Genomic DNA, 24,068 nt, shown 5'->3' with positions numbered 1-24,068 from the left:
AATGAAATAATTTATTGCAGCAGTACTGTCTCTTTCAAACATAATAACCAATTCCTGTCCTTCCTTTTCTTTCTCCAAGTAACCAATCGCCGCACAATTAGCTCTGTAATAGATGTTAAGCTTAGAACGCCTTACTTTAAAACTTTTAAGGAACGTTGAAATATCTTGTTTACATGTTTAATTATTCTGTCCATCTATCCTTCCAGTGTCGTGCCAGCCCTAGCGAGAATACAGCGCGAGGCAGAAACGATCCCTGAAATACCTAGCGCTACGACACCGTGTCCTCATATGTTTAATTATTAACAATAAAGATTATATAAATGATGTTAACATTTTATCTGTATAATGTAATAAACATATTTTGCTGCATTTCATCTTAAAAATGACATTGTCACTATATGTAAAAAACACGTTTTATAAAGTGGCTCAAGTTGTGCAATATTATAACTGTATCGCAAGTTTACAGTGAGATAATTGTACTTATAAGTACAAACAGTTCTACAAGACACATTTGATGGACTGATTGAGTGCGTTTGTAGTTCTTGGGATGAAACTGTTTCTGAACCGCAAGGTCTGTACTGGAAAGGCTCTGAAGCATTTATCATATGAGAGCAGTTCAAATAGCGCATGTCTGAGGCAGTGTGTGCTTGATGCTGTATACCGATAATTCTCTTTCCGATCAGCTGCTGTAGAGCTGTGATTCCACACTCAGATAGAGTGGGATAAATAAATACTCTGAATGGTGCATTGAGAGGAACAACGCTAAAGCAGCTATGGTATTTGGAATAGTTTGGCCATTCCGTGGACCATTATATTGTTACAGGTTAATTACAATCAGATGCCTTAAACTAATAAACAATATGTGGTTAATTTCAGTGTACATGATAAACCTGCATCAAGGATGTGGATCTAAAAAAGAAAGGGAAACCACACTGGAACAAAAGCACTGCTTTGACGCTGGGTGCCGCACGTTTGCAAAACCGAGCGGAGAACTTACATACGCCAGGGTTTGAGCTAGCATGAAAATGTGCGTGGCTTTACTCCAAGTTTAGGTTTTATACATCGCGATTTGAACATGGAAACGGGAGTACGCACCATTTATACATGAGACCCCTGGACATCGACACAAATCGATGAATTTACACAAGCCTGGTCTACAATAGAAATAAAATCTTGCAATACATTTTATATTCCCTGTTTTGTATATACTAATAATCCAATTGCCCTTCATTCTCTAAGAATATGGAACCAATGTAGGAAGCATTTTAGACAGAGAAGCTTTTATGTGTTGCACCTCTACATAATAATCATTTTTATGCACTATTTAATGTCTAGAAAATGTCCGGGATTAAAACACTTAGAAACTTGTACATAGATAATGTCTTTGCATCCTACAAACAATTACGATTCAGAATCAAACTCTCTTTAAAACATTTGTTCCACTACTTTCAAACTAGAAACTTTGCTAAACAGAACCTGCCCAATTTTCTTCACCTCCCACCTTGTTCTATTCCAGAAGAAATACTGATCAGCCTTGAACACTCAGATAACATCGCTACAATTTATAAAAATATTTTAAAGTCAATTGGTTTTCTAAACTACTTTTCCAGTTCATTGTTGCGGGAAGCTGGTGCAGTCTTCCCTAAACATTCTAATAACTTCAGGTGTATATAAAGAGGACACATTTCACAAGTAAAGCACATTTAATTCTTTTCATTTACATATCCTGCAAATTACAATGCAAGTTCAGTATGAACAATATATGATCCTTTCTTCACTATTAAAGTTAAGTCATAATTTTATGAGGCATACAAGAAATAGCTACAGATCTGAATAAAAGATGGCACAGGAAGATATCAACTTGGACTCATATCATTACCAAGGAGTAGGTCATACAAGCAGCTCACGTCCTTGATGGTGTCAGGAGGTTTCAAACCTCCACACCAAATTTAGATGTCAGGGTTATTTCTATTTTAGTAGATTTCCAAAATTTCCTTTACTTAGGTCCTAACTGAGTTCTGTGAGAGGTTGTGTCTTTCCTTCAACTGCAAACCATCATGCCAACTCCAGTCTCCAGACTCTAGACAGTCTTATATCATCTCAAACATGTATTATTTCAAAATAATCTCCTTAAAAAAGGAGAATATCTCCATTAACATATTACACAAACCCTCCCTAAGCACATGAATAAGGAATGATGTGATTAACAATCTAACTTTATTATTATTTTTCTTATTATCTGTATTGGCATATACAGTATGTTTTCTTTCAGTGATATATTATATCATGTGGTTTCTACTCTTTGGTCCTAAAAGCAGGATGCTGTGCTCCAAAATGTGTCTGTCTTTACAAATTTGAAATTTGTCCAAGTTCATTGGATCACTTCTATTAAAAATGAACTTATTTGAAATTATTTTCCTCTACTTTATTAGTTTATTAATTACTTAAATTTTTAATACTGACCAGACATTTGCACTTGTTTCTGCCTTTCACCTGTAGCTACATATGATTAGTTGATATTTCACCATTAAAGGATTTAGCATATTGATCTGGCAAAGGAGTTGCATTGTGTCTTTGTGGACCTGGAGAAAGCATATGACAGGGTGCCTCGAGAGGAGCTGTGGTATTGTATGAGGAAGTTGGGATTGGCAGAGAAGTATGTAAGAGTTGTGCAGGATATGCACGAGGGAAGTGTGACAGTGGTGAGGTCTGTGGTAAGAGTAACGTATGCATTCAACATAGAAGTGGGATTACATCAGGAATTGGCTGTTAGCCCTTTCTTATTTGCAATGGTAATGGACAGGTTGACAGATGAGATTAGACAGTATTCCCCTTAGACTATGATGTTTGCTGATGACATTGTGATCTGTAGCAATAGTAGGGAGCAGGTTGAGGAGACCCTGGAGAGGTGGAGATATGCTCTAGAGAGGAAAGGAATGAAGGTCAGTAGGAACAAGACAGAATACATGTGTGTGAATGAGAGGGAGGTCAGTGGAATGGTGAGGATGCAGGGAGTAGAGTTGGCAAAGGTGAATGAGTTTAAATACTTGGGATCAACAGTACAGAGTAATGGGGATTGTGGAAGAGGGTGAAAAAGAGAGTGTAGGCAGAGTGGAATGGGTGGAGAAGAGTGTCAGGAGTGATTTGTGACAGATGGGTATCAGCAAGAGTGTAAGGGAAGGTCCACAGAACTGTAGTGAGACCAGCTATGTTATATGGGCTGGAGATGGTGGCACTGACCAAAAACAGGAGGCAGAGCTGGAGTTGGCAGAGTTACAGATGCTAAGATTTGCATTGGATGTGACGAGGATGGACAGGATTAGAAATGAGTACATTAGAGAATCGGCTCAGGTTGAACGGTTGGGAGACAAAGTCAAATAGGCTTTGCACCCCCTAATGGGAGCAGCCGAAAGAAGAAGAAGAAGAAGAAGAAGAAGAAGAAGAAGAAGAAGAAGAAGAAGAAGAAGAAGAAAGGATTTAGCATTTGTTTGACTCTTTGTTTCTTTGAAGTGTATACTTTGGCTGCTTGGCAAAGCAATGGAATTGCAGTGTTTTATATTAATGCCGCTAATGGAGCAATGTGCTGTTCCAGTGCATGCTCCCCAACCTGACCTGACCTCTGTCATATGTTTGATAGTGATAAAGGTTTTGGTCAAGATTTTCCATTGTGACTCTAAAGCTTTACTGAACCCAAATATAATTTATCATCTTCTGATTATCCCTCATCCATTTTAGTTTGGGGGTCATGTAATATTTTAATAAAGATATCATATCTTTTATCATCTGAACACTTGGTTTAGGGTTAGGGTTCAATTGAGAAAATTATAAAGTGCAAATCTTGAAAATCTCTGAATTTCCCATGTGTTTATCTTTAATGGACTTTTATGTTTTATTTTTAAATGTCAACATGGAAGAATCCTGCTATCTTCCACTCCAGTCTCTCACAGTCACTACTTAATACCTATACTACATATATGATGAATGTCCATCTGGCATGCCGTCTTCCGTTACTGGTTCAAATGGTCCCACATGACCCTGTCTACCTGGTTTGGCACATAGAGGTGCTCAGTAGTCACTATCAGGTCTTCTCCTATATTACACTACCTCAGTGCCTCTTCTGCCCAATAACTTCAGGACATCAAACTATGGAAACAGTGAAATAAGCAGTACTGGCGGTGGCTCTCTAGGTCCCATGTTTACTCCTAGATTACTGGGAGCAGCTGGCATATTTTCTCTGATCTCTTGAGCTTTCTCCCTAATCTAAAGATATGCTTATAGATGGAATTTATAAAACAGCACTTCAAGTGTGTATGACACATAACACACTTGTGTCCAGATATTGTGATTGTAAGAATAAACTGTGGTGTCTTACAACTCCCCCTGGGTGGCATTACTAGACAGAATAGCACAGTTTATCCTTTCTGTCAAAGTAAATATGTACTTTAATGCTAAAAGGATACAGAAACATCTACAGCAAGATGGAAACATGCTATATGTGAATGAATGCCTGTGGCTCATTTTGTTTTTATTTTGCATGAATCTCTCCTTACCGTGTATCATGACCTATATTGCTATTAATATATTTAATATATTGAATACTGTATATCTGTAAATTCAGCCTTTAATGAATATTTACTTAGTTACCATCTTCATTGATACCAATATCAAGGAATATCTGCTGGTAATACAGAAAGGCAAAGTAACAGGATTTGTACTGAGTAAATGTCTTTGTTTTCACAGACAACCTTGTACCTACTGGACGCAAGCACTGTTCTTGATGAAGAGAGCCTGTATGAAGCATCACTGAGAATCGAACCTAAACTGCCCACCTAAATGGAAACAGCTCAGCCTGGTGGCAAGACTTGTACAAACTCTGTATCATATGTACATAGATTTTCATTTGTATTAGGAACCTAGGCACATCCTTTTAGTGTGTGTGTTTCTGAAAGGAGCTGTGTATCCTTGTTAGTAGAAGATTTTAGATGCCTAATAAGAGTTTATTTGTATAGCTACTGAGGTCCAGGGGCAATGCTCTTGGAGGCTTACCTGTTATTCACTTGTTGTTTTTGTTATTCTGTAACCAGTTTCTTTGCTACAACACTCTTACCGGTAAGGACCCACCATGAGTGTGAGTGGCCAGGTCCTCAAACAAAAGTTATTATTTTATGAAAGGTTGAAGCAAAGATATCATTTCCCCTGGAGTGCATGAGGAGTGGGATTACACATTCCCTCAAATGTGTTATTGTTTTGTGCTTATAAATGATGTCTTAACTCCTATCTCCCCATATTACTGTATGAATGCCACTGGGTAAAAGAGGTGTATTTTAATAATGAACAATAAGAGAAGATTTTATTTCCAAATTATTTTTTAAACTCATTCTTTATATATTGATTAAATCCAGCACTTCCAATGAGTTTCAAGAGGGGCCAAGAATGAAGACAAGGTCTTCCGAATTTCATCAGGGAAAGAGGTTGTTGCTTAAAATGAGGGCCATGTCCAGCAGCAAGGGGCAGGTTAAGCATATTACACCCATCTGAAAGCTTTTTGAAAGTTTTTTGGAACACCACAAAAAAGAGTAAAAATAAGAGTTTAGGCTTTGAAAATAATTCTTCAAATGTGCACTTTCCCATATTTCATTTCAGCTTATTTTAAGTTCATATGGGGCCAGTCATTTTACTGATGTCTACGATGGTGTGGGGGGGAGTGTGGAAAGGGCTGTTCCAGCAGCAGTAGCGGCCAAAGACAAACCCAAAAAATCACAAAAACAAAACCAACACTGGTGAACAAATGTCTAAAAAGGAAGTACACCAAGTGTCACAAGCTTTAAATTAAGTGTATACACATCAGGATGCCTCAGAATTAAATCACTAGCCTCCGTGATACTGATGCTGTTTGAAGTGTTTACATAGTCATGGAAGACACTTGAAGTAACTCAGTTAGAAACATCAATTTTTCAAGCATCTTTTTTCAAATTCACTTCATACCATTCGAGTCATGGGTGACCCAGGGCTTAATCCAGCAGCGTTTACACATCAGGAACTCAGACTATACAGGATACCAGTACATTGCAGTACATGAACATAAAGTAAATACAGTATGCAGAGTATGGTTTATTTTATGTAACATATATATAGTTTAGCCCTCTGTAGTGACAGTACCCAACAACTGGGAAAAACAACACAAATAGGTTACAAGTTTGGTAATTCATAGATACTAAAGAATTGTGGTAGTCTGTTTGTCCTTAACAGTATTTAGCAAACATGTTCAGCTCAAAATCACTCTCATAGTCACTGACATTTACCTATCTCTCACTTTGTCATTTGTTAAAAATTATGTTATCAAAGAAAAACACTATAAACCATCTCCAGACATTTTATTGAACACAGGTAAACATTCAATTTTAGGCCCATTATTTTTGTTTGGCAATGCATTCTCTGTTTGTTTTTTAAATAGTACATAAAATGTGGAGTGGATCTTTGAAATCCTGTTGAGAGTTAAGCTCAAATGGATTATGTTATTTTTAAAGCAACTCCTAATTATGTAGATTAAAGGAACTCAAAACATATTAAGGACCGCATCAAGAATCTAGAATATCTTCTTGGTCTGTGTCAGTATACTGCTAAGACCTCATTCTTTTAAAAGTGTAGCCTGAAGACCTTATCCTAAGACAAATTTTGTAAAGTTTTCTGTGCCGCATCTAGCCCTTATTACTGTAGCACCATAATCTAATGGCAATACACTTGGCACAGGAGATAATTTGCTTTTCTGTTACTATTCTCAGGCCAAAGTCCACCTGGCTATAGAAAGTTTCTGAGTTTTTGCCTGACAAAAGCAGATCTAAAGAATACACATACAGTATAGGCTGATTAGAATGTAACCAGGTTAGTGTGCATGGTGAAACACAGAAGGGTGAAAGGTTCAAATCATAAGAGAATATCAAGGACCAAGACACTATTTTGATCCTTGTGGAGGTAAGATTGTTAACTCTTCTAGATAATAACAGACATTCATGACTATAAGTGCTGTTTTGATTCTGTCAGATCTTGCATTGGGCATGGCCAGTTTGGAACTGAACATAGTTAATCTTTTTAGGACTGTGGATACACAAAGTTTTTTATAAAAGGGTACATGCAATCTCATCTTACTGTGCTCTATCACTGATGTAATAAAAATAAAATGCATAGGTGTTCTGATCACCTGATGTAGCAAATTAAAAGGAACCTCCATATAAAGAAAAGGCTAAGGCAATAATAATGCTGTAAAGAAAAGCCTTTTTGTTACATTGGCCTGCATATCCCTCTGAATTTCTTATGTGGTTATTTTGTCTAGATTATAGTTTCTTGTTATTTGGTGCCAATGACTGCAGTTTTAATAAAAAACATTCTAAAAGCAAGAAATGAGCACACCTCAAAGTGCTCTCTACATCACAGACACCAAAGTACTCTAGTCAGGTTTGTGGTCAGATCAACAGTGTGACCCACAAAGAGACTGTAATGAGAATGGTTCACAATTGGTCAGCTGTCAAAGCAATCCTGAATGGAGGCAGTCAGTTCATTGGTGCACTCACCAAAGTAGAGCCTCAAAGGGGCACACAGTTGTTCTTGCTCCTCAGTGAGGTGCTTAGCAAAACTAATCCACTTACCAAAGTAACCTGTAGCTGGGTTTGGGGTGAGGCCTGGCAGTAAAACAAATAGTCCTGGAGAGAATGGATGCTTTAAAAGACAGCCAATATATTGCTCTTCAACCAGATGGTGGAACATTTAGCCCTAACAAGGCAGTCACTAAAGTGGCCCTCAGAAAGAAGAATACTTTAACAAATAAAAAGCTTTTCTTTTTTTTATTATGGCACTTCTTAAGGAGCCGTCACAGAGGTGGTATTGAGCCATCACCCTGTTGTGACCAGGAGAAAAGGAAAGCTAGAGTGGCATCATGGGGAAACTAATTTCTGTATAATCTGGGGGTGAATTCAGTCATGTCTATAGTGGCAATGAACCAATTCACTTTCATCTGTTAAATTATAATAAGGGGTATTTTTGTAATGCAGACAGCACAAGAGTTTTTTTTCTTACTAAGAAAGGAGCATCTTTGAAAGGACAAAGGATATATTTTGTAGAAATTGTTAACAAATTCTCTGGAAGGAATTCTCTGTGTATATTTTCTACATGCAGCCTTATCTCTTATGTGTGACCGTGTAGGACCGCATTTCATCCCAATAACAAGCTTACTTACCTAAAAATGCTAAACAATTTGTGATATTTAGTACCACAACTTAGAAGTAGACAAAACTTTCAAGTGTTTTACATCTACTGTAATCCTGTCTATAATAACTCATTTAGCAGGAATATAGTAATGTAGTGCTTATTCTGTGAATATTTGTACGTATTTTTACAATGTACAGTATAGAAACTCTACAAACTCTCAAGTGGCACGCATGTTCCACTTTCAACAAGAAGTTAAGGAAAAAGAAAACTTTTGCTGTAAGCAATACCCACTGGTATGAGAATTATCTTTCAATCCTGAAGTTTATTTCCACTTACAGCTTGTTTGGAAAAAAAAAATTTCCAGTTTTGTATAAATATGTTTGTTTCCTGATTACCTCTTGCTAATAAATCTATTCTATCTCAGGGTGACAGTTGTGTTTTGGACTGATTACTGTCTTTCATTATTGCTAGTTCAGACAGTTCAGAACAGCTTGTCAAACTAAAAAGTAGTTCTGGTTCTGCCATCCATTAACCTGGTTTTTTAGTTGCAGTGCAGTGCAGAAATGCTGTCCTAATGAAGTCAAACCCAAAAGGTGCAAGTGAATGTCACCTATCTTAAGAAGCACCTCAATACATAATGACCATTCATTTTTCCAATGGTATAAAATAAAAAGTGTCTTTTCCAGTTGATACAACCACTGTCTACCTCTGCAGATGCATGTTTTGTTTTTGATAAGTTAAATAAGTCAATGTCTTTTATACTAAAGTAAAAATGCAACTCACACAACATCACAAAAAATATACATAAACAAATACCATTCGCGAACAATAAACGCTTGTAAGTACAAATGTGTCTTGAATTTTACCTTAAAAATACCTACTGATTATGTCAATCTCAACTCTAGAAGAAGACCATTCCGCAGTTTGAGTCCCTGCACTGAAAAGGCACAAATCCCATTTAATTTTAACCACTTCTTTGGTACAATAAACAACATCTGATTCAAAGATTTCTATTATTGAGGAGTCACAGTAATTCAGTTAAATATTCGGGGACCTAATCCCACAGTAACTAATAAGTAAGCACCAAGACTTTAAAGTAATTTCTAAATCATACAGGCAACCAGTGAAGAAGTCAAGAATTGAGATAATATGCTCCCTACAATATGTCTGGACCTTGAAAGAAGATGAGATGACACATTCTGGACCTGCTGGAGACAAGTCAAAGTTCTATAACTGAGGCGTGAGAAAAGAGTATTATAGTAGACCAAGCATGATGACTCAGAAAAATGAATGATTTCCTCAGTATCCTGGAAAGACAAACTGTGTCTAATTTTGACAATATTAACTGAAAACGTTTCTTAACAGAAGGTATAATATAAGATGCTAGGATAGCAAGAGCTAACTGAAATTCCATGGAAAGATCAGCTGGACCCGGGATCAGCTGCACAAAGTTCATTCCTTAATAGCTACAAAGCAATCAGTGAGTCTTGCTAACCTACTAAAGTCATTACGTTTTATTGATAAGAGTTGGATGTTGCAGGCATACAAATTTAAAAAAAAAAACATTGGATTCCAGCTTTGCAAGTGTACACTTGTAAAGCTGGAAACAAAACAAGCCTAAGAATAGATTATTGTTGCACCCCAATGGACAGAGCAATAGCCAATGTGATGCATAATATATAAATTTGTACCCATTTTTTATTTTTCTAAAGAGGACAAATTGATTCAGAAGGTAATATCCATCCATCCATCCATCCTCTTCCACTTATCCGAGATCAGGTCGCGGGGGGAGCAGCTTGAGCAGAGATGCCCAGACTTCCCTCTCCCTGGCCACTTCTTCTAGCTCTTCCGGGAGAATCCCGAGGCATTCCCAGGCCAGCCGGGAGACATGGTCACAAGGTAATATGTTTTGAGAAAAGACTACATAATGTTGCTAGTTTATATAACTCACAATTGTTACTGTCATTGGCATAAACTAAAACCTGACTAATATATTCTTACCCAAGAAGAAGCAGAAACCTGTCCCATCTGTTAATGCTCATGGAAATTGTGTGGTGAGTGTTAAAATTAAATCTCCTCCCTTGTGAGGCAGAGCCACCTACCACTGTGTTATTACAATCAATTCAGTCAAAAACCTGACATCTTGTGTTAACTGGCTAACCTCATTAAAAAGCTAATACACTTTCACTATGAACTGCCTATAAAGCATATGTTTGATAATATAGAAATTAGTTTTGCTGCTCCTCTGTATTGGAACTTCAGGGTAATTTCCTGCTGAGATACCTACTAAGGAGAGTATGCATGTATTCACTATGTCTGCAGAGATTTTCATAGGGAATACAATGACCTTGTATCAAGTGGTGGTTGTGTGAATGTACAGGCTGTGTCCATTAATTGGAATAAATGGATTTAACAACAGATTCCTCATTCACTGTATTGAAGTTCTGCTTAGTTGGAAAGCTTAAGACTTTCAACCCTATGTTTATTGAATCATTACAGAATTCTTTAATGTATGTAAGTAAAGGAGTTTTAAAATAAGATGACACTTTCAATCTTTACTATTTCCTACAAGACATCACATTTAAACAAAGAATGGATTCAGCAACTAAGTGTATCCTAGTTCTCTTTGCTTTTGTTGCTCTCTTTAAAGTACATGCCTAATCACCGTGACACAAACTCAGGTCTGCACTACATGTGGAATGGGGAAATCAAATGACAGCTGAGCCAAAAGAAGGCTCTCCCTACTTAAGTCACTGATCAAGCTCCTGACAGCAAGTTGGTCACTACTTTCTAGCCAGCTCATTCCATTTGAGGCATGTACAAAAGTTTCCCCACAAACTAATATGATGAGTACTTATTATGCCAGGCTTTTTTTTGCAGTCTTGATAATTGAAATGTCTATGAATTTTCAATCCAACTAAACTCTTATGCAGTCAATAGTACAAGTGACTAAGTAAATGTATTATGAATAAAAATGTCCTCAGTAGAACCATTTAAATGATCCTTCCTTAAGACAACAGTCAAAATCTATGATATATAGCAAGCTTGTGAGAATGCAGTATAAATAATTCAATATGCTGATCATTAGAGAAAATTTAAAAAGTACCAGAAATCTGCACAGTCCTGAATGCATACTTTCAGTGGATATCCTATAAAAGCAGACCAAAACACCACTTACAGAAGACATTATTGTTCTTTATTTACTCACAATGTAAAATCCCTCTGGCTTGTTAAAACAGTCCATTGTTTTGGCGCTTGTCTAAATTGTAGAGTGGACAAGTTGGAAGCATTTTTAATTTTAATTTATAATAATGCTGAGAACAACAAACATAAGCTTGTAACGCCATCAGCACATACTGTAATTAAGCAATTGATTAAATTACTGCACATTCCTTAACATTTTTTGTTTTTCCTTGCCATGGCTTTGGGCCCATTATGTATTGGCCTGGAAATGAAAAATGTAGACCTTGTACATTGTCTGTTAAGAACCACACAAGAGCGCTGTTTACCAAGCACAAGCAGAAATCACGTCCTTCTGAAGAAAGAATACAGCAAAATTATGATGAAAAAGGGGGTTTGATTTACTCAGTTGTAAAGCATTCGCAATTGACAGATTGCTTTCTATAACTTGGCAGAATTTTTCTGTTTTTTAAAAAACATGTTTTGAGCATCTTTACTCGCTTCACTGGTGAAAGGAAAGCGAAAGCAAACTGGAATCGGGAAGTCTTGCTGCGTGCCAGTTGCCGGCCTGGAGCGCCTACTCATGTGACTGAGAGAGCCTGTTTGCTTGTAACTTGCACCGCTCGACTCGTCAGACTCCCGTGATGAAGACGCTCGTTGTGCTTCTGTCACTCAGTCTATCGTCAGCCTCTCCTCATGCAGGTACCAATCTGGTCGAATATAGGGGGCTCTGCACCTCGGACGCGTCGGCTTTCCACAAGAGAAATACAAGATGAGTAAAGTAACTTCTATGGATAGAATTGCTAGGGTTCCAGCAGATGCAGGGGGGACAATTGAAGAAATTATGCATAGATGTTTATAGGGATCGAAGAAAAAAAAAGAAGCTAGTGTTATTTCACTTCTGTAAAGTAATTCATCCATGAGCAACAAGATTACAAGGTATTGAAAGGTTACTTATTAGTCTTGGTAGTGCTAGCTTTTCTGAGAAGCGGCACCTGGTCTGTTTGGCCGCAGTTTCTCAATTATACTCCTGCTGCCTGCACGATCCATTGTGACAAACGTTCTGTTTTATGCTTACAGCTGTTTTACTTTTGAAATGTTGGAATGCCATCAATCGTGCCCCGAATGTCTATTTATTGTTACGATTTTATCTTGAAATAAAATAAAGAGACTGTCGGTTAAACTTCACAATTGTATTTGTTTGGAGTCAGTTTCGAGTTTTCAGTTCCCTTTTCTTGAAAACATTTTTTTCCAGTTGGTTGGTAAATCATATCTGTATATTGCGAAACAACCAAGAATCTTGGACTTTAGACTGTTCTTTATAGGCATGCGATAAAATTATTATTAGTGTATCACTAGTTGCACGACTATCGGTCTAAGTGTATGTGGAGGGTGCAGCAGGCACGAGGTAGATCACCAAGGGCAAAATACATAATGGAGATCTGAAACTTTTTTCTTTTCTTTTTTTTTTAGACGAACATAAATTCAAAATATGGATGTCGCAGGTAAAGCAACTTTTCGCCGCCTTGTCCAAAAATAACCCTTGAACCATAACAGCGGAATTACTGCTTGGAGTTGGTACTGTTTCGAGATTATGGCAATAAGGAAGGTGACATGTATTATGTTTATTTTAAAAAGAAGTCGCCATCGAACACTGAAAGGGACTTTCACACTCGACATTTGCCTGCTGAATGCATGGTTAAGCACATGAGTAATATGAATAATGAGTTGTTTGCGACATGCCTAAAACAATGTAGAGGCTCACACTTAATTATTGTTTTTTTATATACAGTACTGTATAGATTTTTATTGTGTCTAGTGAATTGAATCACAATGAGTGAAATCAGCCATACAGTGGATTCAGCACATATCAAATACCTATCATCCCACCCATCCAGGGGATCAAGGGATTTAATGGGAAGTAACTAGTCACCCATACTCAGCTCAGGTTGGGATTTACAGACAAAGTCAGAGAGGCCAGATTGCGTTGGTTTGGACCTGTACAGGGGAGAGATGCTGGGTATATTGGGAAACGAATGCTAAGGATAGAGCTGCAAGGCAAGAGGAAAAGAGGAAAGCCTAAGAGACGGTTTATGGATGTGGTGAGAGAAGACATGCATACAGGTGATGGGTGTAACAGAGCAAGAGGCAGAGGACAGGAAGATCTGGAACAAGATGATCCGCTGTAGCAATCCCTAACAGGAGAAGCCGAAAGAGGGAGAAGAAGAACCAGTCACCCATACTGAAGCATTCCCAAGGTTGCAGAGGTTCACCATGCTTTATAAATAACAGCGTTAGTAAATGTTACATTCTACAGAGGTTTTGAACATTTTTTTTGTAATGCAAGTTTTATTTTTTTTCCAATTTTAAATAAGACATCCTTTTTCCAATATGTTATGGTAGATGGGGTAAAACTCTTACAATTGAGCATCTTTAGTAGACATTTTAGCAATATGGTTTTTAGTTGAAACAACAGATTGTTCCTTGTGAAGAGAAATCCCACAGTGTATTACTCCAGATAGTGCTGTTAGAGAGTTTGGGTGTGTACAAAACTGTCTGAAAGGGACGCAAATGTTTTATTTCAATAAGTTCCTTACACAGAGGCTGGTGGCTGACAGTATTGTTCACAATTTGAGTCTTGAGCAAGGTACAGTTTGAATAATGTAACTTGAGATAAAGGTGCATGATGCACAAGTTTGAGCTAAATTAGACCATCTGTTGCAGAAACTGATTAAGAGTGTTTTTTTCATTATTATTTGAAGTTCTAATTAAAAGGATTGCTCTCAGATCATCTCTGGGTGCCCTCATCTGAAGACAGTGGTAGATTTGGAGATATTTTGGATTGTCTGTGGAGATAATGTAGTCTAAGCGGCACAAACTGAAGAAAGATTTAACCAGTTTCTTTTAGCAAAATCTCTAACTTGCTTACAGTAAAAGAAATGTGTTAATAAAAGATTGTATTTGAAGTAAAATTGATTTAAGGATTACTTACACATTACTAATATACCAATCTCTAAATGTCCCAATACCAAGCTGCCTTGTACATGTTATAAATTATGTAGTTTTAGGATGTCAGGAATACATGAAGGCCATGATTAACAGTAATATGTCCTTAACTTGTCTCCTGCATTGGTGCCCAGTGGTCAGTAAATGTTGAGCCAATAGATTTCTGCTTTGTTGATATTAAATAGTAATTGCTGGAACAAAGCACACAGGAATGAGTTGTTCCTCTTCATGGAAACCCAAACCTTTAGAGGTTTCTTTTTTCCCCGATGGAATCCATATTTTTATAATGTATAACAACTTGGCAACAGATGTGGAAACTAGGTAGTGCTATACCTTCCTCTGCTTTAGACCTCAGATCCTTTTCCTAACCAGTTTGCCTCTTTGTGCTTCAAATAAACATAGTAACACTTGTATTCAATTTTTAAAGAAGAATTTGTCAATATATTTACTTTAACAATGTTATTTGTTCCAGCTAATGAAAGGTGAAGTATGATCAGACTTAAGATGACATGCAAAATCCTGTTCACCAGAAATAATATACTCATTCAAATTAATCTTGAACCCTGAGATTTTATAGACCTTCTGTAATATATTTGGCACTTATGATTGTGATGAGTATGGATCAAATAATATATAATTGTATATGATCTGTAAAAAGAGATACCTTTTATTCAAGAAAAAAATATCCCTAGTTAAATTTTCAATTTCAATGCATTCTAATGTATAGAGCATTATAGAAAGTAAGTATTGTAATTAAGTAATACTATACGGTAACTGATTTTAGCTCCAATTACTTTTTAGATTCTGCATTCTGAGCTTCCTTCTTATGAATTTTTGGATATGCATCTTATTACTTATTTTCTCTATGTTCATAGTAAGGATAATGCTACATAAATAATTGCTGTGTTTCTCTTGTGGTCAATATACAAAATTCTGTTTGTAATATCTATGTTTTTTGTAGCGCTCTGTGGTGGCACTTGCATACTCATTACCAATTTTAGAGACATCACTGAGTTTATAGTTTATTTCAATTTGAAATATAAGAAATAATCTGCATTTTCACATATGATGTATATGTTTGTCAGAAAGTTCAAATTGATATCTTCAGTGATAAATTAGTTTCCACAAAAACATCAGTTTATGTGGAGATAAATTTATTTACTAGTTTTATTTGCAATATTTGGTATTCTAAGTTGCAAAATGAGTGGTAATTGATCAGAAATAACAATGGATTCATAATTCTGTGATTTGACAGAGGAAATATAATGCACAGGTGAGAAAAGAGAATGTTTTCAAGAGTATGAGTAGAAAACCACAATGAGTCTGAGAGCTGATAATCTTTGATAAACTGTAAGACATTGTAACTAAGGATGAGATATCTAAATCATTGCTTAATACACAGTTAAAACCTCTTGTCATTATAAGTTTGAGGCCCTGCATGCTGGAAATCAAGGGAACGTTAACTATAAATTACATATAATCCCAGTTGGGTTTGTACATTTTAGTCAGGATTAATTTGGTTTCATTGAGTCCTGCAACTGGTAGACTATAGCATCCACATAAGATAAAAATTACTGCTGAGGGCATGAATAGGAATTGAATTCTGAATTGCAATCCTCATTTTATGAATTGGTATTCCCACCCTTGATTGTTTTGCCATAATTACAGCTGAGTATACTTCTGTTATCTTTAATATTTTGGTTTGTCATCTGCAAAAAAGCTAAGCCTAAATTCAGATAATTAAGATATAAGTACTCTTTCCTTTTCAATACGTGATTGAGGCATTTGACATTCCATCTTAAAAATGTGTTAATTGATTCAGTTTCAAAAAAGGAAGCTGCAAATATCCCATGAAAAACTTTTTATGAGTTCATATGGCATCATACCATATATATTTGTTGGTTTTACGACTTTGTATATTTTATCAAGCTTGCTATCAACTGTTTAAAATTTTCAGGAGCTGGACCCTGCAACCTATAAGTAATATCTTGAAAAAGCTATGAAGTTATCAAAGAAAGTCATGGAAAATAGTTCCTCCCTACTTCCCTGCCACCCCATCCATTGTTGCCTACCCAAGCAAGGATATGATCCAGCATCACAAAGTCCCATCTTCTGACATAGGCACAACAAAAACAAAGATGCAACCCATTAAAGTACTGGGTAAATTAATCCATAATAGATTTCATAAAGACACTATCAGCTGCTTGATGCCAATATGCACTGCTTTTCTTTCCATGGCTTCAGGACTGTAATCGGGAAAAATACTGATCTGATTTCCATTGCAGAAGATTGCCATTTTCCACCCTAGCAAAGCGCATTTTCTCTAACCTTGAATTCAACCAACTAGACAGTAAAACTTCTTGAGGAGTGTGATGTGGTCCTTCTACTATAGTTCTTCTCTAATGACATCTTCAAGAATTTTAGTGAAGAATTCCAACATGAATTTTGCAGGATTCTCCTGTCTTCAAGCACCTAGCTTTCCGAGTCTGTTAGTTTATCCTACATTAATGTATTAACGATTTCCAGTGTAATAAGGCAATTTGTTTGTGTCATATAGCATCTGTTCCAGTTGTGCAAAGTTTATACCTCAATCTAATTCCAAAATACATTTGTTTTAGTTCCATCCTATTATTTCTACTTACTGCATTCTGCTGTTTCAGTCTGATCACAAGAACTCTCAAGTCTTTCAAGTCAGCAGCATATTATTGCTGTCAAACAGGCCTCAGCCAGATATTTAGGGTATTGCATAGGTCTCTCCTGCCACTGCACTTTGTAGCTTGTCTATATTAATATCAAGGTCTTCTTCCACTGAAACTTTGTTCTAGGATAAATCCATTCATTAACTTCTATTCACATGAAATTAATAAATTAAGACTCTTGATTTGAGAACATTTTACAACTTATAATTCTACTGTACTTTGAATACAGTGAAGTGACACTGGGAATGCACACATCTCCAAACATATGAGAATGCAAAGGCAATACATTAACTTTTTTGTTATTTATCATTTAACTTTTAGCTTATTACATCTTTGACTTATTTGAATAACCTAAAGTTGTCATAGTAATGCAGCAATTCAAATTACTTGGCTACTATTAATCTGTGGAGTTTTTCTGTTATCCCTGTATGTAGATAGGATTTCCTCCCACATGTCCAAAGACATGTTATTAAAGGTGATTGGTGATTCTAAATTGATCGTAAGTGGGTGAATGCATGTGAGTGGTCCCTGTGATGGACTGATGCATTAACCTGCACTGCTTCCTGCTTTGGATGGTGTTTCTGAGATAGTCACCAGCCTCTGTGACCCTGAATTAGTTAATTAATTCTTAGACAATTTGCTCATCATAACCGTAAGCAAAAAACGATATTAGAAAGAACACATATACCTAATATTATTCTTTACATTTTATTTTCCTGATGCCTTTATCTAAATCACTTAAACATCAAGGGTCGCATGGATGGTATAAGAATCTTGAGGCCTGCAGTTCAACACTTAAACCATTACTTCACAACACTATTGCTTGAAATATGTTTCTTTGTGCCAAATGCATTAAATAAAAAAAAAAAACTTCAAGAAAAATATTGAGGCAATCGGTCATTAGTAGAAAAGTTCCACTAATTATGGCATGTGAAGCAATTCAGGGAGAAAAGCCCCTGTGATTAAATGTGTATTTGTGTGCACTTTGTATGTGATATGCCTCATCTCATGTGTTATGTTATTCTATAAATCAGTACAAAGGTCAGTGTAACTGTATTCCAATTTATCATTGTGACTTTTTAGCCCTGGCTCATCTAATGTAGAAGTGCATGATTATCATTATTGCAGTGCATTTCCTTTTAAAAGGGTATGTAATTACTTAGTGTAAACAAGCACAATCATATGTTCTTCCAGTGACTTACAAATGATCAAGAATATACTGCTGACTGCAGACACCTTTATAAAGTATGTTGTATAACATTTACAGAATTTTTGAAGCTTGTAAAAGACTGAAGTGTTTGTTTTTTGTGTGTTTTTCTAACTTTTTGTTTTTCTTTTTCAACTTTTTAGTACAACAAACAATATGATTCAGTGGAATATCATCACAGACTGAAGACATTTATTGATAATAAAGAAAGAATTGACCAACACAATGCAGGAAATCATTCATTCAGAAGTATTTTTATTATTCTAATAACTAAGTACTGCACAAAACCATTTTTTAACTGAAAAATTACTTCTTCATATGACAGCCTGATTTTACAATGTATATTTTTTGTTGTAGTGGACCTCAATCAGTTTTCTGACCTATCATTTGCTGAATTTAAAAAGCTGTACCTCTGGAAAGAGCCACAGGTAAAACTGGTTCTTATTATTCTTAGTAGATATAGATGTCAATGGTTCCCTCTGTCTCTTGTAGCTGGAAGCTAAAGAGACCTCAAGCATTTTCTAATGTCCATTCGTGATTGTTTTTGCTGGCCAAGCTAATCCAAATGACTTCCTCTCTAATGCTGGTTTCTGCTTTGTACCCAGTCCTGCACGGGTAGGCTACAGCTTGTTGCAACTATAAAATACGATTAAGCAGGTTCAGTAAATGTATGATGAATCCATCCATCCATTTTCTAATCCGCTGAATCCAAACACAGGGTCACGGGGGTCTGCTGGAGCCAATCCCAGCCAACACAGGGCACAAGGCAGGAAACAATCCTGGGCGGGGTGCCAACCCACCACAGGACACACACAAACACACCCACACACCAAGCACACACTAGAGCCAATTTAGAATCGCCAATCCACCTAACCTGCATGGCTTTGGACTGTGGGAGGAAACCGGAGCGCCCAGAGGAAACCCACGCAGACACGGGGAGAACATGCAAACTCCACGCAGGGAGGACCCGGGAAGCAAACCCGGGTCTCCTAACTGCGAGGCAGCAGCGTTACCACTGCGCCACCGTGCCACGATGAATGCACAACTTAATTTACCAACTCGTTTTACATTTTTTGCAGCATTGTACATAAATACATATATATATATATATATATATATATATATAAATTTGATAGCACATTATAAAACTCTCAAGCCAGCATACTCCAATTTGGGCTCACTGGTATGATAGTTATAAAGTATAAAAGTGCTGATGGAGCTGACGTTACTAAATTCTAAATACTGTAAATCGGACTAACGTTGCACTTGTTCTACTTTGAAGTAAAATGATTTCTGGATTCTCCCAAGTTATTTTTCCAATTTTCTTATGTAGAACTGCTCCGCGACCAAGGGTGGTCACATAAGTAAAAATGGTCCTTATCCAGATTTTGTGGACTGGAGAAAAAATGGAAACTATGTCACCCCTGTCAAGAACCAGGTAAGAATCAAAAACAGAGACGTGTAAAGGACAACAAGGCATTATTCAGCCATTTGGTATGGGAAAATGAAAATGTCTTTCAAATTGCTGAACTTCGGTCAACTTTGAGCCTTAATTTGTTTATCACTCTGTTTTCAGGGATCATGCGGAAGTTGTTGGACATTCTCAACAACTGGATGCCTGGAGTCTGCAATTGCCATAGCAACAGGGAAACTGCTCTTTCTGGTAAAGCTTCTTTTTGATTTTAGGTTTGCTATACTGTTAGACTTTGTGGTGTATAATGTGGCTCTGTTTTTGTTATTCTCAGTCTGAACAGCAGCTGGTTGATTGTGCTCAAAATTTTAATAACCATGGCTGCAATGGGTGAGTAAAAACTATAGCATCTCGTAGACTGATTCAGAAGGGGGTCTAATGCAGTTACTTGTACTAAAATGTGCAGTCCAGTGTGTATGTGGTCTTCAATACAAGACTCTATGTTAATTTCAAAACTGAAATTAACCAAAACCTGTCAGCTGTTACACATGGGGTGAAACCATTTTGTCTGAGGTTGACAATTATTAATTTCTGTCCTTAGCTCAAAATGGGTGCTATATAGTTAAGTCCAACTTTAAGGGTCATTTTGATTTACTCTGTCATATTAAATGGCTTTAACAGTTATCATACTGCATTTACCAGATCTTTTGAGTTAATAATTTGTAATCTTGTTTGCAGTGGATTACCAAGCCAAGCCTTTGAGTATATCTTGTACAATAAGGGTCTTATGACTGAGAATGGATATCCCTATACTGCACAGGTAGGTCCTTTCTAGTGGCTATAACATTACTTGCACAAGGATGTCACTACAATCTGACTAAAGGAAAAACTTTTATTACCGTGAAGTCATCAATCATGCAAAATATAACCAAATTCTCTTAGACTCTATATATGCCTAGCAGTCGCAATTTGTTTTCTAATGTGTCAGTACACTACTGCTGTCTGTGCCAACTTGCTTAGTGTCAGTTCTCATTTAGTTATATTAAAAAATGAAGCTGAAGCAAATGTGTAAGCAGCAATGACTCTAGTTACAGAGCATGCACAACTCAAATAGCCATGCATTCAGAGGGGGATCTGGTGAAACAGAATGTTTTATTTTATACTGTATACAGTATACATCCATCCATCCATTTTCCAACCCGCTGAATCCGAACACAGGGTCACGGGAGTCTGCTGGAGCCAATCCCAGCCAACACAGGGCACAAGGCAGGAACCAATCCCGGGCAGGGTGCCAACCCACCACAGGACACACACAAACACACCAAGCACACACTAGGGTCAATTTAGAATCGCCAATCCACCTAACCTGCATGTCTTTGGACTGTGGGAGGAAACCGGAGCGCCCGGAGGGAACCCACGCAGACACGGGGAGAACATGCAAACTCCATGCAGGGAGGACCCGGGAAGCGAACCCAGGTCCCCAGGTCTCCCAACTGCGAGGCAGCAGCGCTACCCACTGCGCCACCGTGCCGCTCCCACTGTATACAGTATAAAATAATCTAAAAAAATGTTTAGGCTAAATGGCATGACACATTTGGCAAGTTAGGCTAAGCTCATTTGTCTGTTTGATTTCCACAGGAAGGCAAATGTAAGTTCAGACCAGACATGGCTTCTGCCTTTGTGAAAGAAGTTATTAATATAACAAAAGTGAGTATTTTAACCCATAGTAATCAGTTCCAAGATATATTTTGCTGTTTCTGTCATGTTAACTGCTCTGCACCTTGGTCATGGCATTACATACTTGAAAAACTAATGGTATCATGTGCCACAATGTGCTTTAAAAGTATTTTTCTGTCTGCAGTATGATGAGATGGGCATGGTGGATGTTGTGGCACGGCTCAATCCAGTTAGCTTGGCCTATGAAGTAACATCAGATTTCATGCATTACAGTGAAGGAATTTACACAAGGTAGGAGATAGTATGCCTGAGGCAAGTTTTTTTTTTGTGGAGTTAGGATGCTGAAGGCATGAAAGCCAGACAGACTTTAAAAAGTTCAAGTTCAAATTTCTTTTGACATGTACAGGACTTTCTATCAGAACGTCAGTGTCAGTAGCCATTCTCTAGCATCATGCTATACTCAACCATACAAACTGAATATACTCATCAATTCATAACATTGTTGATTTGATTTTATCTTGTAGCACTATCTGCCATAATACAACTGACAAGGTAAATCACGCAGTACTGGCTGTGGGCTATGGTACAAAAGATGGAACTCCCTACTGGATAGTCAAGAATTCCTGGGGCCCAGAATGGGGAATAGATGGGTATGCCAGACTACCTCTGTTACTCTATTGCATGACTATTTTAAAAAGAGACTCTAATTATGATAAACACTACACAACGTAGGAATTCAAAGCGTTTTCTGTGTTAATTTATACTGTAAAGAACCTTATAGCAGAGTCTGTCATGAAATATTACTTCTGGACATTTTTTCACTTAATATGAATTTGATTATGGAAGTACTCACTTTGTAAGGTGCAAAATACAAAATGTATATACTGATTTAGATACACATAATAAATTATTGATGCATTAAGTTTCCATCTATATTTCCATCTATAAAGTATTAAGGTTAATGGTACATAGGAACATAAGTAACTTAGTTCAGAGGAAAACATACAGCCTAAACCAGGGGTGGGCAAATTCATTCCTGGAGGGCCGCAGTGGCTGCAGGTTTTTGTTCCAACCCAATTGCTTAATAAGAAGCACTTATTGCTCTAGAAACACTTCTGCTTCATTTTAGTTATCTCCCTCGTTAAGATTATGAACCCTTATTGCTTATTTAAGTCTTAAACAGCTGCATTCTTGGTTTTTAATTGCTCCTTATTAGCAATAAGATGCAAATGACAAAAGAAACCAGCAGTTATCCATTTTGCTTGTTACCCTTTACACCTATGTGTATTTATCATGCACTATTTGGTTTAATTAAATACTTGGAAGGAAAGAGAAGAGAAAAAAGTGAAGGATTGAGAATTACCCATCCGTTTTACACTTCAAAGTATTTGGATGATATCCTTAGAATGGAAAAAAAAAATCTAGGATATGAGAATGACTTGACAAAGCAGAGTTAAAGCACTAACAAGCCATGAAATGTAATTAATGGCAAGGATTGTTTTCTAATTAAGCAACTGGGTTGGAACAAAAACCCGCAGCCACTGCGGCCCTCCAGGAATGAATTTGCACACCCCTGGCCTAAACCATTCATGCAGCATTGATCAGGTTACAGTACCTCATGACCTGATGGTTTTCTATTGTGAATTAATACCCTCCCAGGCCCCATTCCAAGACTGAACAGATATTTGAATATATTTGTTTACAACTCGCATACGTGTACATTAAAAATGGCTCCACATTTCACTTTTGAATCAGCAACCTTGTGGGTTAAAGTCTAGTGCTTTACTCACTAGGACAAAACCATACAACTAGCAAGCTGAAGACAAAAAAATCCATGTGACTATGACAAATAAATGTGCTACTCTGCATGTTATTAATTAAACATTCCAGGAATGCACCATTAAGAGTTCAAATTACATTTACAGTATATAGGTAAATACTGAATAATAAATTAATTTAAGCTCCAGAAGTGTCAAGAGACTTCTGTCATATATATATTGTTAAGTTATTAGCCATATCTGATTGACATTTGCAGGTATTTCTACATTGAACGAGGGAAGAACATGTGTGGACTGGCAGCATGCTCTTCTTATCCCATCGGTCACCTGTGATGAATCAGAAAATGTGGACTACTGTACTAACAAAGTGGATGAACACTGCTGTGATGTTGATTACAATTATTTTCTACTTGAATCATCTTGGCATATTGCTTTTATTTCAAATATACAGTTATTTCTGCAATTATGTATCATGACGTGTTTATTTAATCTAACCTGATATCTGAAAGCACAAATGATCATATTACCATTTATGTGTTATATGAAATGAATCCCACAATTTATCCATCCATCCATTATCCAACCTGCTATATCCTAACTACAGGGTCACGGGGGTCTGCTGGAGCGAATCCCAGCCAACACAGGGTGCAAGGCAAGAAACAAACCCTGGGCAGGGCGCCAGCCCACCGCAGGGCGCACACACACACACCCACACACCAAGCACACACTAGGGACAATTTAGGATCACCAATGCACCTAACCTGCATGTCTTTGGACTGTGGGAGGAAACCGGAGTACCCAGAGGAAACCCACGCAGACACGGGGAGAACATGCAAACTCCATGCAGGTAGGACCCAGGAAGTGAACCTGGGTCTCCTAACTGCGAGACCCACTGCGCCACCGTGCCG

General features: G+C 37.1%; 2 protein-coding genes across 2 annotated transcripts in view; both read left to right on the top strand.

The window, feature by feature from the left end:
* Positions 1-8,631, top strand: part of rasgrf1 (Ras protein specific guanine nucleotide releasing factor 1) — a 158,158-nt gene extending 149,527 nt beyond the window's left edge. The window contains exon 27 of the mRNA XM_028823351.2: positions 4,741-8,631. Within this exon, the coding sequence (XP_028679184.1) occupies positions 4,741-4,833 (93 nt within the window). The 3' untranslated portion in view covers positions 4,834-8,631. The remainder of the gene's footprint in view (positions 1-4,740) is intronic.
* Positions 8,632-11,755: 3,124 nt separating this feature from the next.
* On the top strand, positions 11,756-23,623 carry ctsh (cathepsin H). The gene is made up of 12 exons (XM_028822982.2): positions 11,756-12,084; positions 12,856-12,887; positions 18,438-18,543; positions 18,652-18,722; positions 19,628-19,732; positions 19,871-19,957; positions 20,040-20,095; positions 20,444-20,525; positions 21,344-21,412; positions 21,567-21,673; positions 21,907-22,032; positions 23,418-23,623. Exons 1-12 carry the CDS (start codon positions 12,027-12,029, stop codon positions 23,491-23,493), a joined length of 975 nt encoding a protein of 324 aa, XP_028678815.1. The 5' UTR covers positions 11,756-12,026; the 3' UTR covers positions 23,494-23,623.
* The last annotated feature ends 445 nt before the right edge of the window (positions 23,624-24,068 follow it).

This window comes from Erpetoichthys calabaricus, chromosome 17 (genome assembly GCF_900747795.2).
Source record: "Erpetoichthys calabaricus chromosome 17, fErpCal1.3, whole genome shotgun sequence".
In the NCBI taxonomy this organism is placed as follows: domain Eukaryota; kingdom Metazoa; phylum Chordata; class Cladistia; order Polypteriformes; family Polypteridae; genus Erpetoichthys; species Erpetoichthys calabaricus.
This window is presented reverse-complemented; position numbering and strand designations above follow the sequence as displayed.